Genomic DNA, 18272 nt, shown 5'->3' with positions numbered 1-18272 from the left:
TTTGCGAAATTGTCTGCCTCTTGTCCGTCAAAGCAACTCTTGAGCATTATTACCATTGATTACACGTTAAGATCCAAGCCTGTTTACCGACCACTGTTTATTGATTTCTGTTTCGTTGACCATCGCTTGTTTTTGACCACGTCCTCGCCTACCGTTTTTGTACCTTTGCCTCGCTATTTGTTTTATGGTTTTGACTTCCGCATCGCCCTCGACTACGACTCTGCCTGCCGCCCGCCTGTACTTCTGCCTTGCTGACAGCTCTCCTGCTACCGGACCTCCCTGTACGTCTACGAGACTACGAGATTGCCTCTTCCCTCGGCACCGTGCTTTTTGTTTGTTTATTGTTTGTTTGGCTGGATCTACGTGTATGGACTTTGCTTGTTTTGACTACGCTCCTGGGATTCGTCCCGAATAAAGCCCTGACGGGACTTAATCTAACTATTGTTTCTGAGTCGTGCATTTTGGGTCCAACCCCCACGCACCCGTCTCAACAAATATTTTAATTACAGATTATTTTATCAGCATAACAATTTGAGTAAAAAGTTGAATCTGTGAAATGTACACACATTTCATAATTTCTTGGTATTTGGTATGTCCCCCATCTTTAATGGCAACATGCACATGAGCTGTCTTGGACTCCACATATTTGTGCAAAACCTGATGATCCATGTTATTCCAGCAGTATTTGACAATGTTTCAAATAGCATCTTGTGATGTTACTGAATGCTTGGTTGCTGTCAGTCTACAAGTGTCCCCATAAATTGAGGTTGAGGTCAGGTGATTGTGGATCATGCAGCAATCCTTGCTCTTCTTTGGTTTTCAAGTGGTTCTTGCATAGCTTTGGAATAACATTAATTTGTTTTAAAATGTTCAAAATCCTGAAACCTTCTTTTTATTTCCATGATAAGATGAAACTGTGGTCTCAGACTTTTGGACCCCACTGGATGTCATGAATATATTTTGTGCTTAAAATTAAAAACATGCTCTACCTTTTCCAAATATTACTCTTAACCATCCTCATCTCACGCATGCATGCAATCAACCCGCTTTTCATTTGAACATTTAATGTGAACATTTAAACATTTCTGGTTTCACATGGAGGTAAAAAATGACCTGAAATTAAAAATCATAAATGTTTGGGAAGAGAATCCTGAGTGGAAACAGCAGGTGAAGCTTTCGGCTGTGCACATGAAGCGCTAGTCCTAGTGCTAATGTGCTACTTTTTAATCGCTCAAAAGACAACAGCAACACAACACACATCTGTAATCCAGTTCTGCAGCGGTCCTGGCCCTGTGTGGCTCACAGAAAGTCCAGACTCCTGTTGCTGGTCTCAAACACGGCAGCAGAGTAAGCCTCCAAACAGAGCCTTTTAAACCAGAAGCATTCAGCTCACTGTGAGCATTTACTGAATGCATTGCAGAGAACAACTCAATTCTGAGCAAATTAATTATTTATCACACTTCATATGTCTACAAAGCCTTCAAACAGGAACAAAAGCTGCACTTCAGATATGAGCATTTGGCACTGCTGTGCGTTTGGTGTCTCAAATTATCTGTCCCTTTTCTGGCCATGTGACAAGGCTGTGGTTGTAGTGCATTGAGTGTTTATTTCACACTGATACAGCACACCTCTTCATGTGTTTATTTCACACTGATACAGCACACCTCTTCATGTGTTTATTTCAAGGATCTCGCTGACTCACTGGAGAGAGATGAGCAGCACAGTAAGTTATCTCTCATTGCTACTGTGTGTCCATTAGAGTACTGACATGAGTTTAGCAAACAGATCTCACAGTGCAGTGTTCTGATTTATAGAATTCACACTTTCATGATAATGCTTTACCTCGATAATCTTACACCTAGAAAACATCATGAACAACATGTTCACAACAGCATTTAAATGAAATTATAGCCTCAAGTAGTGATTGCACAGAAGATTAAATGTCTCTGAAGGGGAATCAATCCAGGAACTTTGTGCTCAAAAGTCAGTAACAGACTGCCCTGAGTTTGTGCAGACACTAAAACACTGTCCCATCAGACAGACTGTCCTGAGTTTGTGCAGTAACTAAAGCACTCTCCCATCAGACAGACTGTCCTGAGTTTGTGCAGTAACTAAAGCACTGTGCCATCAGACAGACTGCCCTGAGTTTGTGCAGTAACTAAAGCACTGTGCCATCAGAGAGACTGTCCTGAGTTTGTGCAGTAACTAAAGCACTGTCCCATCAGACAGACTGTCCTGAGTTCATATTCAGGGCAGAATAGATTTTAAAATGACCATGTGACCTTTGACGGTATTTGAAGGTGTTCGTTCTTATTTTACAAGTGCAGCAGTATGTCATTTTTGCTCATTTGTTTTATTTGTGATTTATTATCATTGATAGGTCTGTAATATTGTGAGAGAGGTGTGTTACACTGTTAAAGGTTTGTAACACTGATGTGTGTAAAATACTGTGAAAACTGCTTTTCTTCTTAATCTTTTATTGAATTGTAAACTTTAATATTATTTTAAACAGAATTATTTCTCATATTTCCTCTCTTCAGATGAATCCATTAAAAGAGCCCAGCAGGAACTGAAAACTCATCTGAAGAAGAAGTTTGAATACATATTTGAAGGTTTAGCAGTGCAGGGCCACACAACTCTCCTCAATGAGATCTATACAGAGCTCTACATCACAGAGGGGGGAAGTGGGGGGGTCAATAATCAGCACGAGGTCAGACAGATTGAGACAGCATCCAAGAGACAAACCACCCAGGAGACTCCGATCCTCTGCAATGACATCTTTAAGCCTTTACCTGGACAAGAGAAACACATCAGAACTGTGCTTACAAAGGGCATCGCTGGCATTGGGAAAACAGTCTCTGTGCAAAAGTTCATTCTGGACTGGGCAGAAGATAAAGCCAATCAGAACGTTGATTTCATCTTCACTCTTCCTTTCCGAGATCTGAATCTGAAGAAGGAAGGAGCATTCAGCCTGATGCAACTTCTGCAGCACTACTTTCCACAACTGAAAGAGATCAAAAGTGTTGATGGTAATGAAGTCAAAGTTGTGTTTATCTTTGATGGTCTGGATGAGTGTCGACTTCCTCTACATTTCCAAAGCAATGAGATCTGCTGTGATATAACAAAGTCATCATCAGTGGATGTGCTGCTGACTAACCTCATTAAGGGGAATCTGCTTCCCTCTGCTCTCCTCTGGATCACCTCCCGACCTGCAGCAGCCAATCAGATCCCTCCTGAGTGCATCCACCAGGTGACAGAGGTACGAGGGTTCAATGACCCACAGAAGGAGGAGTACTTCAGAAAGAGAATCAGACATCAGAACCAGGCTAGCAGAATCATCTCACACATCCAGTCATCCAGGAGTCTCTACATCATGTGTCACATACCAATCTTCTGCTGGATTTCTGCTACTGTTCTGGAGACAATGTTGGGTAAAGTAGAGAGTGGCGATCTGCCCAAAACTCTGACTGAAATGTACACACACTTCCTGCTCATTCAGACTAATGTGAAGAATCTGAAGTATCGTGGCTCTGATGAAACAAACCCAAAGATGTCAGCATCAGATACAGATATCATCCTGAAACTGGGGCTGCTGGCTTTTGTACAGCTGGAAAAGGGCAATTTGATATTCTATGAAGAGGACCTGAGAGACAGTGGCATTGATGTCACTGAAGCTTCAGTATACTCTGGGGTGTGCACAGAGATCTTTAAAGAGGAGCGTGGGTTGGGTCAGGAGAAGGTCTACTGCTTTGTGCATCTGAGCATTCAGGAGTATCTGGCCGCCTTGTTTGTGTTTCATTCATGTGTAAATGAGAACAGAAATGTACTCAGAGCAGAAGAATCAAGACCGCACAGTGGCAGAGTGCAGCTGTCTGAGTTACATGAGACTGCAGTGGATCAGGCCTTAGAGAGTAAGAATGGACACCTGGACCTTTTCCTCCGATTCCTTCTCGGCCTCTCTCTGGACTCCATTCAGCCCCTCTTAGAAGGAATACAGACACAGACAGGAAGCAGATTCCCTGTACCAGACCCACAGACACAGACAGAAAGCAGATCAGAGAGCATCAAGAAAACAGTCCAGTACATTAAGAAGAAGATCAAATACGAATCTTCCGCAGAGAGGACCATCAATATGTTCCACTGTCTGAATGAACTGAATGACAACTCTGCAGTGAAGGAAATCCAGAATTCCCTGAGATCAGGAAAACTTTCTGATGAATGGCTGGAACCCCACCAATGTTCGGCTCTGGCCTTTGTGTTACTGATGTCAGCGGAGGTCCTGGATGAGTTTGACTTGAAGACCTACAACACATCAGAAGCAGGTCGTGACAGACTGGTACCAGTAGTCAGGAACTGCAGGAAGGCCATGTGAGTATTATGTCATTATTCATGTTGATGATTGACAGCATATTTTCATACTTTATCATTCTAGTCAGAATAAAATGCAATAAAATTGTCAGACAGCTGAAAATTTGATTATAATTTCCAATGTGCCCTCATTTAATGTTTTGAACCCAGAACATAAGCAGCATCAAATGCAAAAACTCCTCACTTATATATTTTGTTTCATTTAATTTACGATGATTATTTCCAAAGATCAACTTGTCAAATAAATTATGAATTTGTTGAAAGTGAAAGGCAGAGTAATCTGATGGATCAACATGTCAAAACATACATCACAGCTCATGTGTGGGATTAAGGGGGAGAAAGGGGGGATTCTATGTTCATCCTGTCATCTCAGCAAGTTTTTATTTAGTGTGTTTTTTTAATCTATTCTCCACACCTCTAGGGCAGCAGTAATGTTCAGTGCACGGTAACCCACCATCTCCCACACATAGGTGCTGTTGATTCGAATAAGGACGAGTAGTGGAGAGGAGTGAAAGAGAGGGAGATGAATATTGTTGGTTTATCTAGTGCTATGTGTGAGAATTTACAAATTAAGGCAGAATAGATCCTGGCAAGGTTTTGGCAGGGATTCTGGCTGAGGCAAATATTTGTAGCTGAAAGAGCAAGTTATTTGATATCACAAATGGACAGGAAATTCACTTTAGCAAAAAGTGGGGATGATGGCTCATAACGGTTAGAGTAATTAGTCTGATAATTTATTTCTGCAAAATGGAGATTCTGTGAAGAGAGGTGGGGTATGTGGCGGCCCATGCAATATTACAGTGTAGAAGATAAGGGGAAATGAGGCTGAAGTTCAGAGTTAAGACAGGACTGGTGAACCCAAGGATGGATTTTACGGATGATGGGTGATTTTGTTACTTCTACAGACTAAGTGTATGTGATCATTCCAGTTTAATGTTTCATCAATTAAGATGACAAGAAATTTGGCTGACCAGACATGTGATATTTCATAGCCATCAATAAGTACTTTAGAAATGGATTCACAACATTTCTTTATTTTTCCTGAATATGTATCACTTTTTTGCACAAAGTAATAAAATTAAAATGCAGAAACGACACAGCTGGAAACAAACATAGTCGAGGGCAAGTCTGACTTCCTCCCAGAATTTGACTCTGCTAGTTCTCCTTTCACGATTTCCCACCAGTTTCCGATCAATTTATTAATTGTTTCTTAGGATAGATGGATAATAACTCTTATATGACTATATACAAATGAAACTATTAGGTTCATATATTCATTCATCCATGTCAGACTCTGACTCTTCCCAGTCCGTGTCAAGAGACTCCAATGCTCTGCTAAGCCCGTAAATGCAAATATTTAAACTGTACTTGCAATAGTCCACAGATTTGATGTCACAATAACCTGTGATGTCACAATAGCCTATGATGTCACAATGGACTGTGATGTCACAATGGCCCCTACCCTCTAGCACAGCTCAAATACACTCAGTGACCACCTGCACACCAGAAAATATTTAAACTGAAATATTTAAACACCATAGTATTAGCAGTTGCAGCAATATTCCACCGATTTGCCACAATCACACTCCGCATTTTCTTGAGGAAATGTACATCTCTAGTTTAAATTTACATCCACCATAGCCTGCCATACATGCATCAAGCCTACGGATATTCAATATTCTTTGTCACTTCTCCTGATAAAGACAAGTGCAAGCTGTGAAAGACGCTTCTTGGTCATTGTCAAGCGAAGGTATGTTGTCAATAGCTTTAGCCTGCTGAAAGAGCGCTCTGCTTGCGCACTGCTCACAGGAATTGTGAAATAAATGTGAAACAATGTTGCAAGGTTTGGGAATGCTCTATTTATGTCATTAGCAACAAGGAAGGCTAAAACCTGACCTGTCGCAAACTCATTGTTTTGCTCCGAAAATAAATGTTTGTAGTATCATGCACATCTGACGCACAGACATCATCACCAGAATAAGCTGCTAGCTCGTTTATGTATTATATTGAATCTGAGGCAAAGAAATACTTGAGGTTAAGGGCTTGAAATTTTGATGCCATTTCCCTCACATCAGCAAATCTCTCCTTGGTCTGTGTCATAAATGCGTCAAGAGGATTTGACCTTGGCTCATCAGTTCACTCATCAAACCCTCTCCTTTTTTCCTTACTTGAACATCGGCATATTCTGTATTTGGCCTGCAGTAGCTCGAGCACCAGCTACAGTTAAAGTAATTGAGGTTTTTTACGCCACTCTCACAATAAGGGAAAGAACCCTACTAAAAGAATCACCGATGAGCCCCACACAAGTGCTATTCAATCAAATTAATCAGATTAATCAGATGGATGCTGATATTCTTTGAAAATTACAAAACTGTTTATTTATACAATTCATGAATAATAATAAAATAGGCAAACAAACAAAATAGACCATCAACCAATGAAATCAGTGTTACACTGCAAATTGCAGGGATATCACACAGAGATACTGTCTGCCCAAATTAGCTATTGCACTCTGCCCAAGGGACCAGCCCAAAGTAGGTTTGTATGAATTGAAAAGACACATACAATAAAAACACAGTGACATGTTTATAAACCATTCAGGAGGCCCACGATTCAGGTTACCTGCTCCCCTCTTTCATAATGCGCCACCCCCAGTGGACCCGCAGCTATTACATGCTCCTGAATAAACATCTTAAGCGGTGATAAGGCACGTTACTAAATCAGAGGATAATAAAATACTCAAATTATAAATCAGGGAAAAACAGTGACTGAAGACGCGCCACCTCTTACATAGTCAGGAGCAGGAGAACACACAAAACACCGAAAGAATAAGAGAGTTAGATTTAATTACACTACTTTCCCGCTGCCATGCAAACCCCAACCCCAATAATTTTAAATTAAAATAAAGAAGACATCAGAACCTCATTTTTGACACACAAACCCAAACCACATGGCAAGCTTATGTTCACCTAGAATGGGACGGAACAAACCGCTTACTCCATATCAATATTTGCCACCCGACAATTCTCTCTGCTTGCATCGAATCGCCATCCACTCAATGCTGCGCTTGAAACATAAAACATGGGAAACTATGAACAACGCTGTCGAACTATAAGCCTTCCATGTTCTAGTTTTACTCATGAATCTGACACAGAGACTTACTTGACGAAAAGTATGCAGGCTGCACAAATTTACAATTCTTAATACATTACACCAATAACCGCGAGAAAAAGATACTTGCGCATTTTGATTTCCACGCTGCTTGGCTTCCCTTCTGCCCAACCGCAAGGCAGGTAACAATACCACAGGTAAGGTGACGTATCCCCTTTGTCTATGTAAACCAGGTGACTGAGGGAAGACTTGTGTCCTAATGTCCCACCTGTCACATGTATTTCGTGCTGCCATCTTTGACAAGTCTGTTGCTAATTTATCCATGTTAAGGAATTCCTCATCTGACCGTATTATTTTAAAGTGATTTTCACAGTTGTCTGCAAGTTCAAGAGCTGTGTCTAGATCTATCGACTCCTTTTGAAGATAGTTAGACAGAGTGAAGGTTTTATGGAAAGATTTGGAGATGTGAGGGAAATGGCATCGCCTCACAGCAAGGAGGTCCTGGGTTCGAATCCTGGTCAGCCTCTCTGTGTGGAGTTTGCATGTTCTCCCCGTGTTCGTTTGGGTTCGTGTGGGTTTCCTCCGGGTACTCCGGTTTCCTCCCACAGTCCAAAGACATGCAGGTTAGGCTGATTGGAGAGTCTAAATTGCCCGTGGGAATGAGTGTGTGTGAGTGAATGGTGTGTGTGCCCAGCAATGCACTGGCCACCTGTCCAGGGTGTATTCCTGGATGGATGGATCTTTGACAGGTCTGTTGCTAATTTATCCATGTTAAGGAACCCCTCGTCTGACCGTAATATCTTAAAGCATAATATTTTAAACCTAAAATATAGGTTTGCTGATCATGTTCAGAAAGTGAAGTAGTTTATTAAAATGGTACAGGATAGATCTAAAATGAGATGTAGAAATGAGATGTAGCAAGTTAGCTAGGTTGTTTATAACTAACTCAGTCAAGAAAATGTTTAAAAGTGAATGTCTCCAGATGAGTTTGTTAAAAGTAAGTGGAGAGAGAAGGAGGCAGACAGAAATAGAAGAGAAAGCACAACTGCCAATGAAGAGCGGTCAGAAACAGAAAGATAGAAGTGAGAAGTGGTGAGGATGTGTAAATAAATGCAGGAATAGATGAGGAGGAGGCACAAATGAGCGAATGGTCAGATGAGGAGAGAGTGGACTGGAGCGCATCACAGGTAGTCAACACAGCAGCAGAAGATTCCTTAAAGTGATATTACAGTTTGGTACAACATACGTATTGATGTTATTACAACTGAGTTGTAGCACTGTAGGGAAGAAGACAGCTTCAATAGTTTAGCTTATTGTTGAAAAATTCTCTGTATTTTTTTTTTAAATGACTTGGCCAAACTTGGCTTTTTGGCAGGGCCGGGAATCGAACCCCGAACTGCAACCGCACGTTGCGCCACCACAGCCCCTAAATCATGAAGATTATTAAACGTGTTTTCACTTTGTCCATCCATCCATCCATCCATCATCACCCGCTTATCCGGAGTCGGGTCGTGGTGGCAGTAGGCAAAGCCAGGTATTCCAGGCGTCCCTCTCCCCAGCAACGCATTCTAGCTCCTCCTGGGGGATCCCGAGGCATTCCCAGGCCAGATATATAATCTCTCCAGCGGGCTCTGGGTCTCCCTCTGGGTCTCCGCCCAGTTGGACGAGCCCGGAAAACCTCCAAAGGGAGGCGCCCAGGAGGCATCCTGATCAGATGCCCGAACCACCTCAATTGGCTCCTTTCGACGCGAAGGAGCAGCGGCTCTACTCCAAGCTCCCTCCGGATGTCCGAGCTCCTCACCCTATCTCTAAGGCTGAGCCCGGCCACCGTACGGAGGAAGCTCATTTCGGCCGCTTGTATACGCGATCTCGTTCTTTCGGTCACTACCCAAAGCTTGTGACCATAGGTGAGGGTTGGGACGTAGATCGACCAGTAAATCGAGAGCTTCGCCTTCCGGCTCAGCTCCCTCTTCACCACAACGGTCCGGTGCAACGCCCGCATTACTGCTGATGCTGCACCGATCCGCCTGTCGATCTCACGCTCCCTTCTACCCTCACTCGTGAACAAGACCCAGAGATACTTGAACTCCTTCACTTGGGGCAAAGACTCGTTCCCAACCCGGAGGGAGCAATCCACCGTTTTCCGGCAGAGAACCATGGCCTCGGACTTGGAGGTGCTGACTCTCATCCCGGCCGCTTCACACTCGGCTGCAAACCGCTCCAGTGCGTGCTGAAGGTCACAGTCCGATGAAGCCAGCAGAACCACATCATCCTCAAAAAGCAGAGATGCAATGTCACCAAACCGGACACTCTCCTCACCTCGGCTGCGCCTTGAGATCCTGTCCATGAATACCAGAAACAGGACCAGTGACAAGGGGCAACCTTGGTGGAGTCCAACACCCACAGGAAACGAGCTTGACTTTGTGCCGAGAATGCAGACACAGCTCTCACTTTTGTTTTACAGGGACCGGATGGCTCGTAACAACGGCCCCGGTACCCCATACTCCCGCAGTACACCCCACAGGGTTCCCCGGGGGACACGGTCGAAAGCCTTCTCCAAGTCCACAAAGCATATGTGGACTGGATGGGCAAACTCCCATGACCCCGCCAGCAACCCTGCCAAGGTAAAGAGCTGGTCCACTGTTCCACGACCAGGACGGAAGCCACATTGCTCCTCCTGAATCCGAGGTTCGACCGTTGGTCGGAGCCTCCTTTCCAGCACCCTAGAGTAAGCTTTCCCAGGGAGGCTGAGGAGTGTGATACCCCGATAATTGGACACACCCTCCGGTCCCCCTTCTTGAAAATGGGGACCACCACCCCGGTCTGCCACTCTGCAGGTACTGTCCCCGACCTCCACGCGACACTGAAGAGGCGTGTCAGCCAAGACAGCCCAACAATGTCCAGAGCCTTCAGCATCTCAGGGCGAATCTCATCTACACCCGGCAACTTCCCACTGAGGAGCTTTTTGACTACCTCAGCAACTTCCGCCAGAGATATAGGTGCAGATTCCCCCGAGTCTTCTGGCTCTGCCTCCTCCACAGAGGACGTGTTGTTCGGGTTCAGGAGCTCCTCGAAGTGCTCTTTCCACCGCCCGACAATATCCCCAGTCCGGGTCAGCAGTTCTCCTCCCCTGCTGAAAACAGCCTGAGACAAGCCCTGCTTTCCCTTTCTGAGTCGTCGGATGGTTTGCCAGAACTTCCTCGAGGCCAACCGAAAGTCCTTCTCCATAGCCTCCCCGAACTCCTCCCATACCCGGGTTTTTGCTTCAGCGACTGCCGAAGCCGCAGGCCTTCTGGCCACCCGGTACCGGTCTGCTGCTTCAGGGGACCCCCGGGCCAGCCAAGCCCAAAAGGCCTCCTTCTTCAGCTTGACGGCCTCCCTCACCGCTGGTATCCACCAGCGGGTTCTTGGGTTGCCGTCCCGACAGGCACCGATGACCTTCTGGCCACAGCTCCTGCTTGCCGCCTCTGCAATGGAGGCTTTGAACATGGCCCACTCGGACGCCATGTCCCCAGCTTCCCCCGGGATGCGTGAGAAGTTCCTCCAGACGTGGGAGTTGAAGACCTCGCGAACAGGGGCCTCCGCCAGACGTTCCTAGTTCACCCTCACTACACGTTTGGGTTTACCGGGTCTGTCCGGCAGCCTCCCCGGCCACTTGATCCAACTCACCACCAGGTGGTGATCAGTTGACAGCTCTGCTCCTCTCTTCACCCGAGTGTCCAAGACATACGGCCGCAGGTCTGATGATACGACCACAAAGTCGATCATCGATCTTTGGCCTAAGGTGCTCTGGTACCAAGTACACTTATGATCCATGACCAGCACAGAAGTCCAATAACAAAACACCGCTTGGGTTCAGATCAGGCAGGCCATTCCTCCCAATCACCCCCCTCCAGGTTTCTCCGTCATTGCCCACGTGAGTGTTGAAGTCGCCCAGCAGAACTATGGAGTCTCCGGGTGGCACCCTTTCCAGGATGCCGCCCAGTGACTCCAAGAAGGCCGGATACTCTGAACTGCCGTTTGGTGCATAAGCACAAATGACAGTCAGAGCTTTCCCCCCAGCGACACGTAGTTGCAGAGAGGCGACCCTCTCATTCCCCGGGTGGAACTCCAACACAGTGGCGCTCAGCCGGTGGCTTGTAAGTATCCCCACACCCGCCCAGCCCCTCTCCAGGAGTTTGGTTCCGGAACCAGTACTGTGCGTGGAGGTGAGCCCAACTATATCTAGTTGGTACCGTTCCGCCTCCCGCACTAGCTCCTGTTCCTTCCCCACCAGAGAGGTGACGGCCCACGTCCCCAGACCCAGTCTATGACGCCGAGGATCAGCACGCCCGGATCCCCGCCTTTGCCTACTGCCCGTTGGGCAAAGCACCCGACTCCGATGCCGACCCCTGCAGTAGGTGAGCCCACAGGGCGGCGACCCCACGTGACCAGTTCGGGCTGTGCCCGGCCGGGCCCCATGGGATAAGGCCCGGCCAACAGACGCTCGCCGACGAGCTCCCCTCCCGGGTCTGGCTCCAGCAGGGGGCCCCAATTTCCCTTTTCCGGGCGAGGTAACTGGGTCATTGTGTGGCCGTATCATGGAGTCTTTGAGTTTTCACTTTGTCATTATGGCATATTGAGTGTAGAAAAATCTATAAAAACTGAAGGGGTGAGAGCTTTTAGTATCTAGTCTTGATTCTTGCCTTTTGAGTGGCATGGATTATGTTATTGGGCAGAGAAAAAAACAAAAAACAGTCAAAGACATCGGTGATGCAATAGGCCTACGGAAAAAAACAGTTTGGAACATCAAACAGTTACAGTATCAGCAGGTAGCTGAATGTATCTGATATATTTTATCATTATGAGACAGAGCAGTCGCCTGTAGTAACATGCAACGTTTACTCCGTTACATTTACGAAAGTTCGTTAATTTCTCTCACAACATTTCTTTACTCATTTTCAATGCAAGTTCTGATGGGTTGGTTCTCAGAGTTTGCAAGGTGTCTGGGTAAAATTCTGAAAGTTCTGCCACGCCTCACAACGAAAGACACGCAAAGACACGTACACAAAAGGAATCACTTGTACTTGGGTACAGCTACAGCACAAAATTAAACCAGGGGTGCCAAAAAAACCAAAATAAAAAAAAGCAAACTCCCTGGCCACTGTAACAGATGTGTGTTTTATTTTACGTCTTACCATTAACTGTGCCAAATGTCCCACAACATTGCAAACTAACTCACTTTCCTCTCTGAAATATGTTATCTTTTACATCCTACCTAACCTTTTTATTCTATAATGTATTCATTCTTCTTTACAGACTGAACAGCTGTGACCTAAGTGAGAAGTCATGTGAAATTGTGGCCTCAGCTCTCCAGTCATCAAACTCACCCGTGAGAGATCTGGACCTCAGCAGCAATAACCTGGGATATTCAGGAGTGAAGCTGCTCTGTGCTGGACTGATGAGTCCAAACTGTAAACTACAGAGACTGGGGTGAGTAGTGCGGTGTTCTGTGTGACCTTAACTAAATAGAATGAGTGATTATGGCTCTATGCAGTGAAATGATGAAAAGCTCTTTCTCTCTGTTTACTACTCTGTCCATCGGCATTCTTTCTTTGTCCACATTAGTCTCATCCCTCTCTTCTTACTCCTCTATCACAGCAAAGAAAAGCAGGACAAAACCTGATGAGTCTTAGGGTTCGCAGGTTTGTGGTTCTTGACCAGAACGTAAGGTTTCAGTGGAGTCTGTAGTATCAGGGCACAGGTGATGACTGGATGCTGGATGTCTGATTGATGTGGTAAAAAAAACACTGACCACCTGCATAGTAAAATGTTTCAGGTCTGTCACACATTACAGTCTTCATCCATCTCTGCTATTCACTACCTGCTATGAACTGTGATCAAATCCTTAATTTTACCCCACTCTCTGATGAAGGGGAGCTGTACTCCTCACAATACAGTGCACCTCATTCCCAGCTACAGAACAGGACTTTTGTGCTGACTGTAAAGAGCTCATTCCCACCTACAGAACAGGCCTTTTGTGCTGACTGTAAAGAGCTCATTCCCGCCTAGAGAACAGGACTTTTGTGCTGACTGTGGCTATATTCTTCCTTGAATTAAATGATCAAAACACACTCTGCTGCTTTGTGAAGGCAGGAAATCTTTGCGGTTTATTCTGACTAGCCATAAGCTCCTCCTGACTTGGCTTTAATTTCTTGTACCCTCTACCAGTTGCCTATGGTAAAATAGACTCAGTGTTATATGATCCATCCATCCATTATCTGAACCCGCTTATCCCGATCAGGGTCGCAGGGGGGCTGGAGCCTATCCCAGCATACATTGGGCGAAAGGCAGGAATACACCCTGGACAGGTCGCCAGTCCATCGCAGGGCACACGCACCATTCACTCACACACTCATGCCTACGGGCAATTTAGACTCTCCAATCGGCCTAACATGCATGTCTTTGGACTGTGGGAGGAAACCGGAGTACCTGGAGGAAACCCACGCAGACACGGGGAGAACATGCAAACTCCGCACAGAGAGGCCCCGGCCGACGGGGATTCGAACCCAGGACCTCCTTGCTGTGAGGCGGTGTTATATGATATAGTGTTATATTATATCAGGCAAATATTGCACTCCCAACAGAGTGTGCAACCCTGTCTGTAAGTTCTTAACAGCAGCATATTTACATATTTAACACCAATCAAGTCTGTCTTACAGAAGCCATAGGGAAGAGGGATAAAAACATGAAGAATTCTTATTTTAACCAACGCATGACATGCGATCGACCAGCATGCCTGGATGTAAACTACATGGATTGAACTAGCCTTGACTGCTGTAACTGTGAGGTTACACTGCACCATGTCAATGTACAGGTAAACCTTTAATTTGGCAATTAGGCCATTATCTAACTTACAATGTTGACATCTATCTTCTAAGATGGCCCAAAATGAAGTTGAAAATGCAATTAGTCAGTACAGTTTTTATAAAAAGAAAAAGATACAAACAGTGTCGGTTACACAGTTAACCGTTTACATTAGATTATTGGCATTTGGCAGACGCTCTTATCCAGAGCGACGTACAACAAAGTGCATATCCATAACCAGGGATAAGTTCGCTGAAAGACCCTAGAGGGAAGTACAATTTCAACTGCTACCTGTACAACAAAGATAAGGATGAGGGCCAATTTTTTATTTTTATTTTTATTTTATTTTTTTGAACAAAGAAACAAACAAACAGAGCAAAAGTGACCAAAGTTAACTATCCAAACACTGCTTACCTAGCCAACTAAAAATACCAATACACAAAGCAAGTCAGAGACAACAATTAAGGTTCACAAGGAGGTAGGGAGGGATGGGGAGAGGTGTTGCTTGAAGAGGTGTGTCTTCAGCTTGCGTTTGAAGGTGGGGAGAGATTCTACAGTTCTGACCTCAACGGGGAGTTCGTTCCACCACCGTGGAGCCAGAACAGACAGCAGTCGTGAGCGTGAGGTGGAGGTTCGGAGAGGGGGAGATGCCACGCGGCCTGTGGAGGCGGAACGAAGAGGTCTGGCAGGGGTGTAGGGTCTGATTTTTTTGTGGATAAGCTGGGGAAGACCCCTTAACTGCTTGGAAGGCTAGCACCAATGTTTTGAATTTGAGCCATGACAGGCAGCCAGTGGAGGGTAGTAAGCAGGGGGGTGACGTGCGAGTATTTGGGTAGGTTGAAGACCAGACGAGCTGCTGCATTCTGGATGAGTTGGAGGGGTCTGATGGCAGACGCTGGGAGGCCAGCCAAGAGGGAATTGCAGTAGTCCAGGCGGGACAGAACCATCGCTTGGACCAGGAGCTGGGTCGAGTAGGGGGTGAGAAAGGGGCGGATTCTCCGTATGTTGTATAGGAAGAACCTGCAAGAACCTGCTGTCCATCACCACGCCGAGGTTCCTTGCACTGGGTGACGGCGTGAGTGTGGTATCCCCGAGGGAAATGGAGAGATCCAGATGGGGAGAGGTATTAGCAGGGATGAATATCATTTAAGTCTTGCCTGGGTTCAGCTTTAGATGGTGGTTGTCCATCCAGCTCTGGATGTCCCTCAGGCAAGCAGAGATACGGGCTGAAACCTGCGTATCAGACGGCGGGAACGAGACGAAGAGTTAGGTATCGTCCGCGTAGCAGTGATAGGATAGCCCAGTGATCACAGGGCCAAGGGAGCTAGTGTAAAGAGAAAAAAGAAGCGGGCCTAGGACTGAGCCCTCGGGAACTCCTGTGGCGAGGGGCCGAGGTGTCGATACCGAACCAGCCCAGGCAAACTGGAAGGAGCGACCAGAGAGGTAGGACTCAATCCAGTCCAGGGCTGTGCCACAGATGCCCGTTGCTGACAGGGCAGACAGAAGGATGGAGTGATCCACAGTGTCGAAGGCAGCAGAGAGATCTAGAAGAATGAGGACAGAGGAGAGGGAGGCTGCTCATGCGGAAACATCAGAGTCTGTAAGGGGGGAGAAAGTGGAAAAGGAAGGGATGGGCCTAGAGGGGGGGGGAAGGGCACAGTGAGGGGGGCGGTGGTTGTAAAGGATCTGCAGATGACTGACCTTCTTATCGAAGAAATCAGCAAAGTCATCAGCAGCGAAGGAGGACTGAGGAGGAGGAGCAGGTGCGTTGAGGAGAGAGGAGAAAATAGAGAAAAGTTTCCGGGGGTTAGAACCGGAGTTCTGAATTTGTGTTTGATAGTATTTAGCTTTGGCGGCAGTGACAGTGGAAGAGAATGCCACCAGGAGAGACTGGTAAGTTGTGAGGTCTGAAGCATCTCTGGATTTCCCCCACTTCCTCTCCGCTGCGTGGAGGCTGGCCCTGGAGGTACGGAGGGTGTCAGATATCCAAGGGGATGGGGGGGATGTGCGAGGCGGCTTTGAGACAGGGGGACAGAGGGAGTCAAAAGCGGAGGAGAGAGATGAAAGGAGGGCAGCAGATGCAGAGTCAGCGGGGAGTTTGTAGAAGGATTCGAGAGGGGGGAGTGAGGCGGTGACAGTGGTGGCAAAGGAAGAGGGTGAGAGGGAGCGGAGGCTACGGCGGGCTGAGGAAGGGTAGGTGGGAGGAGGGGGAGGAGGATGTGGAGGAAGAGGGAGGGAGAATGAGATGGTGGTGATCAGATGTATGCAGAGGAGTAACCGTGAAATCCGAGCATGAGCAGTTCCTCACAAAGACAAGGTCTAGGACATTGCCCGCCTTGTGGGTTGGAGGAGAGTGTTGCAGGGAGAGGCCGAAGGAGTGGAGTAGCGGTAGGAAGGCAGCAGCCTGGGAGGCTTCAAGGTGGATGTTGAAGTCTCCAAGGAGAATCAGCAGGGTGTCATCCTCAGGGAAGGAGCTGAGAAGGGTGTCTAGCTCATCAAGGAAGCTTCCCAGGGGCCCTGGAGGGCGATAGATTACTGCAATAAAAAGGTTAGTAGGGTAGGATACTGCAACAGCATGGAATTCAAAAGTGGATATGGACAGGTCAGAGAGGGGGAGAACAGAGAATTTCCACAAGGGGGAAGTTAAGACCAGTACCACCGCCACGGCCAGAAGGCCGGGGAGTGTGCGAGAAGGAGAAGGAGGATGAGAGGGCAGAGGGAGTGGCGGTGTTGTCAGGTGTGATCCAGGTCTCAGTTAGGGCAAGGAATTGTAGGGACTGGAGGGAGGCATACGCAGGGATGAAGTCAGCCTTCCGAGTGGCAGACTGGCAGTTCCATAGTCCCCCTGTGACAGCAAAGTCCTTACAGGGGGTGAGCGGGGGGTAGCTGAGGTTGGAGGGGCTCCGACGCCGTGGAGGCCCACATCGCAGGGGGTGTCTTCGGGGGAGAGAGCACACTGGGATGGGGTGAAACATAACAGCACAGCAAACTGGGACGGAGCGACACTGGCGTCGCTGGCGTCGCTCTGAAGACGCCTATTTAAGGCACCTACAAATCGCTCACAAGCAGTATCAAATCAGCGCTAATCTCCTGACAAACTCCTGACAAACTCAGCAATTTCAAACAAACGTTCAATCACTCTACAGGTATGCAACCAGTATGAGTGATTAACAGTACAACAAACAGCAATACAACAAACAGACTGGCTCAAGCCCTAACCTCAGATTGTTCAAATTAGCAATAACGAAATTACACTTCACCGTTTCTAGTGGACGGTCCGCGGCAATACCACACACCTGGTTACAATGATGCACTAATGTTTAGAAAGTGGGATGGTATCAGTTTTACAAAAACTGATTCTTTGTCACATCCCTACCTCGTGTAGTGTTTTTACAGTGATATGAGTGCAGTCTATCGCACTGATTACATTTGGGAACGCGCTGTAAATTGCGCTTTGGCGTTGGCTTGTTCACCTGCAGTGTAGGGAAACTGTATGTATCGTTGGGTCATTGCAATTATGCCATCCCACACAGATGGCATAATTGGAATGGGGTGACATGGCTCAGGCAGTAAGAGCAGTCGTCTGGCACTCGGGGGGATGCCGGTTCAATCCCCCGCCCGGGCTGTGTTGAAGTGTCCCTGAGCAAGACACCCAACCCCCAAATGCTCCTGACGAGCTGGTCGGGGCCTTGCATGGCAGCCAATCGCTGTTGGTGTGTGAGTGTGAGTGTGAGTGTGAGTGTGAGTGTGAGTGTGTGTATGAATGGGTGAATGGAGAAGCATCAGTTGTACAGCGCTTTGGATAAAGGCGCTATATAAATGCCTGCCATTTACCATTTACTATTTAGATGGCATGACGAGGCTCAATGATATCAAAATCAACTAAATCGGCTCATAAGCCAGTCATCATCTTGGGTCCCTGAACACCCTCTCCATCTGAAGCCTGC

The 18272-nt window shown here is 46.7% G+C and overlaps 1 protein-coding gene across 1 annotated transcript in view; it reads left to right on the top strand.

The window, feature by feature from the left end:
* LOC133119286 (NACHT, LRR and PYD domains-containing protein 3-like) overlaps positions 1-18272 on the top strand; it is a 152335-nt gene that overhangs the window by 100523 nt on the left and 33540 nt on the right. The window contains exons 3-5 of the mRNA XM_061229815.1: positions 1687-1723; positions 2541-4368; positions 12778-12951. Of these exons, the coding sequence (XP_061085799.1) occupies positions 1687-1723; positions 2541-4368; positions 12778-12951 (2039 nt within the window). The remainder of the gene's footprint in view (positions 1-1686; positions 1724-2540; positions 4369-12777; positions 12952-18272) is intronic.

Source organism: Conger conger, chromosome 19, assembly GCF_963514075.1.
Source record: "Conger conger chromosome 19, fConCon1.1, whole genome shotgun sequence".
Taxonomy (NCBI): domain Eukaryota; kingdom Metazoa; phylum Chordata; class Actinopteri; order Anguilliformes; family Congridae; genus Conger; species Conger conger.
The sequence above is the reverse complement of the archived record's forward strand: the minus strand, read 5'-3'. Positions and strand labels throughout refer to the sequence as shown.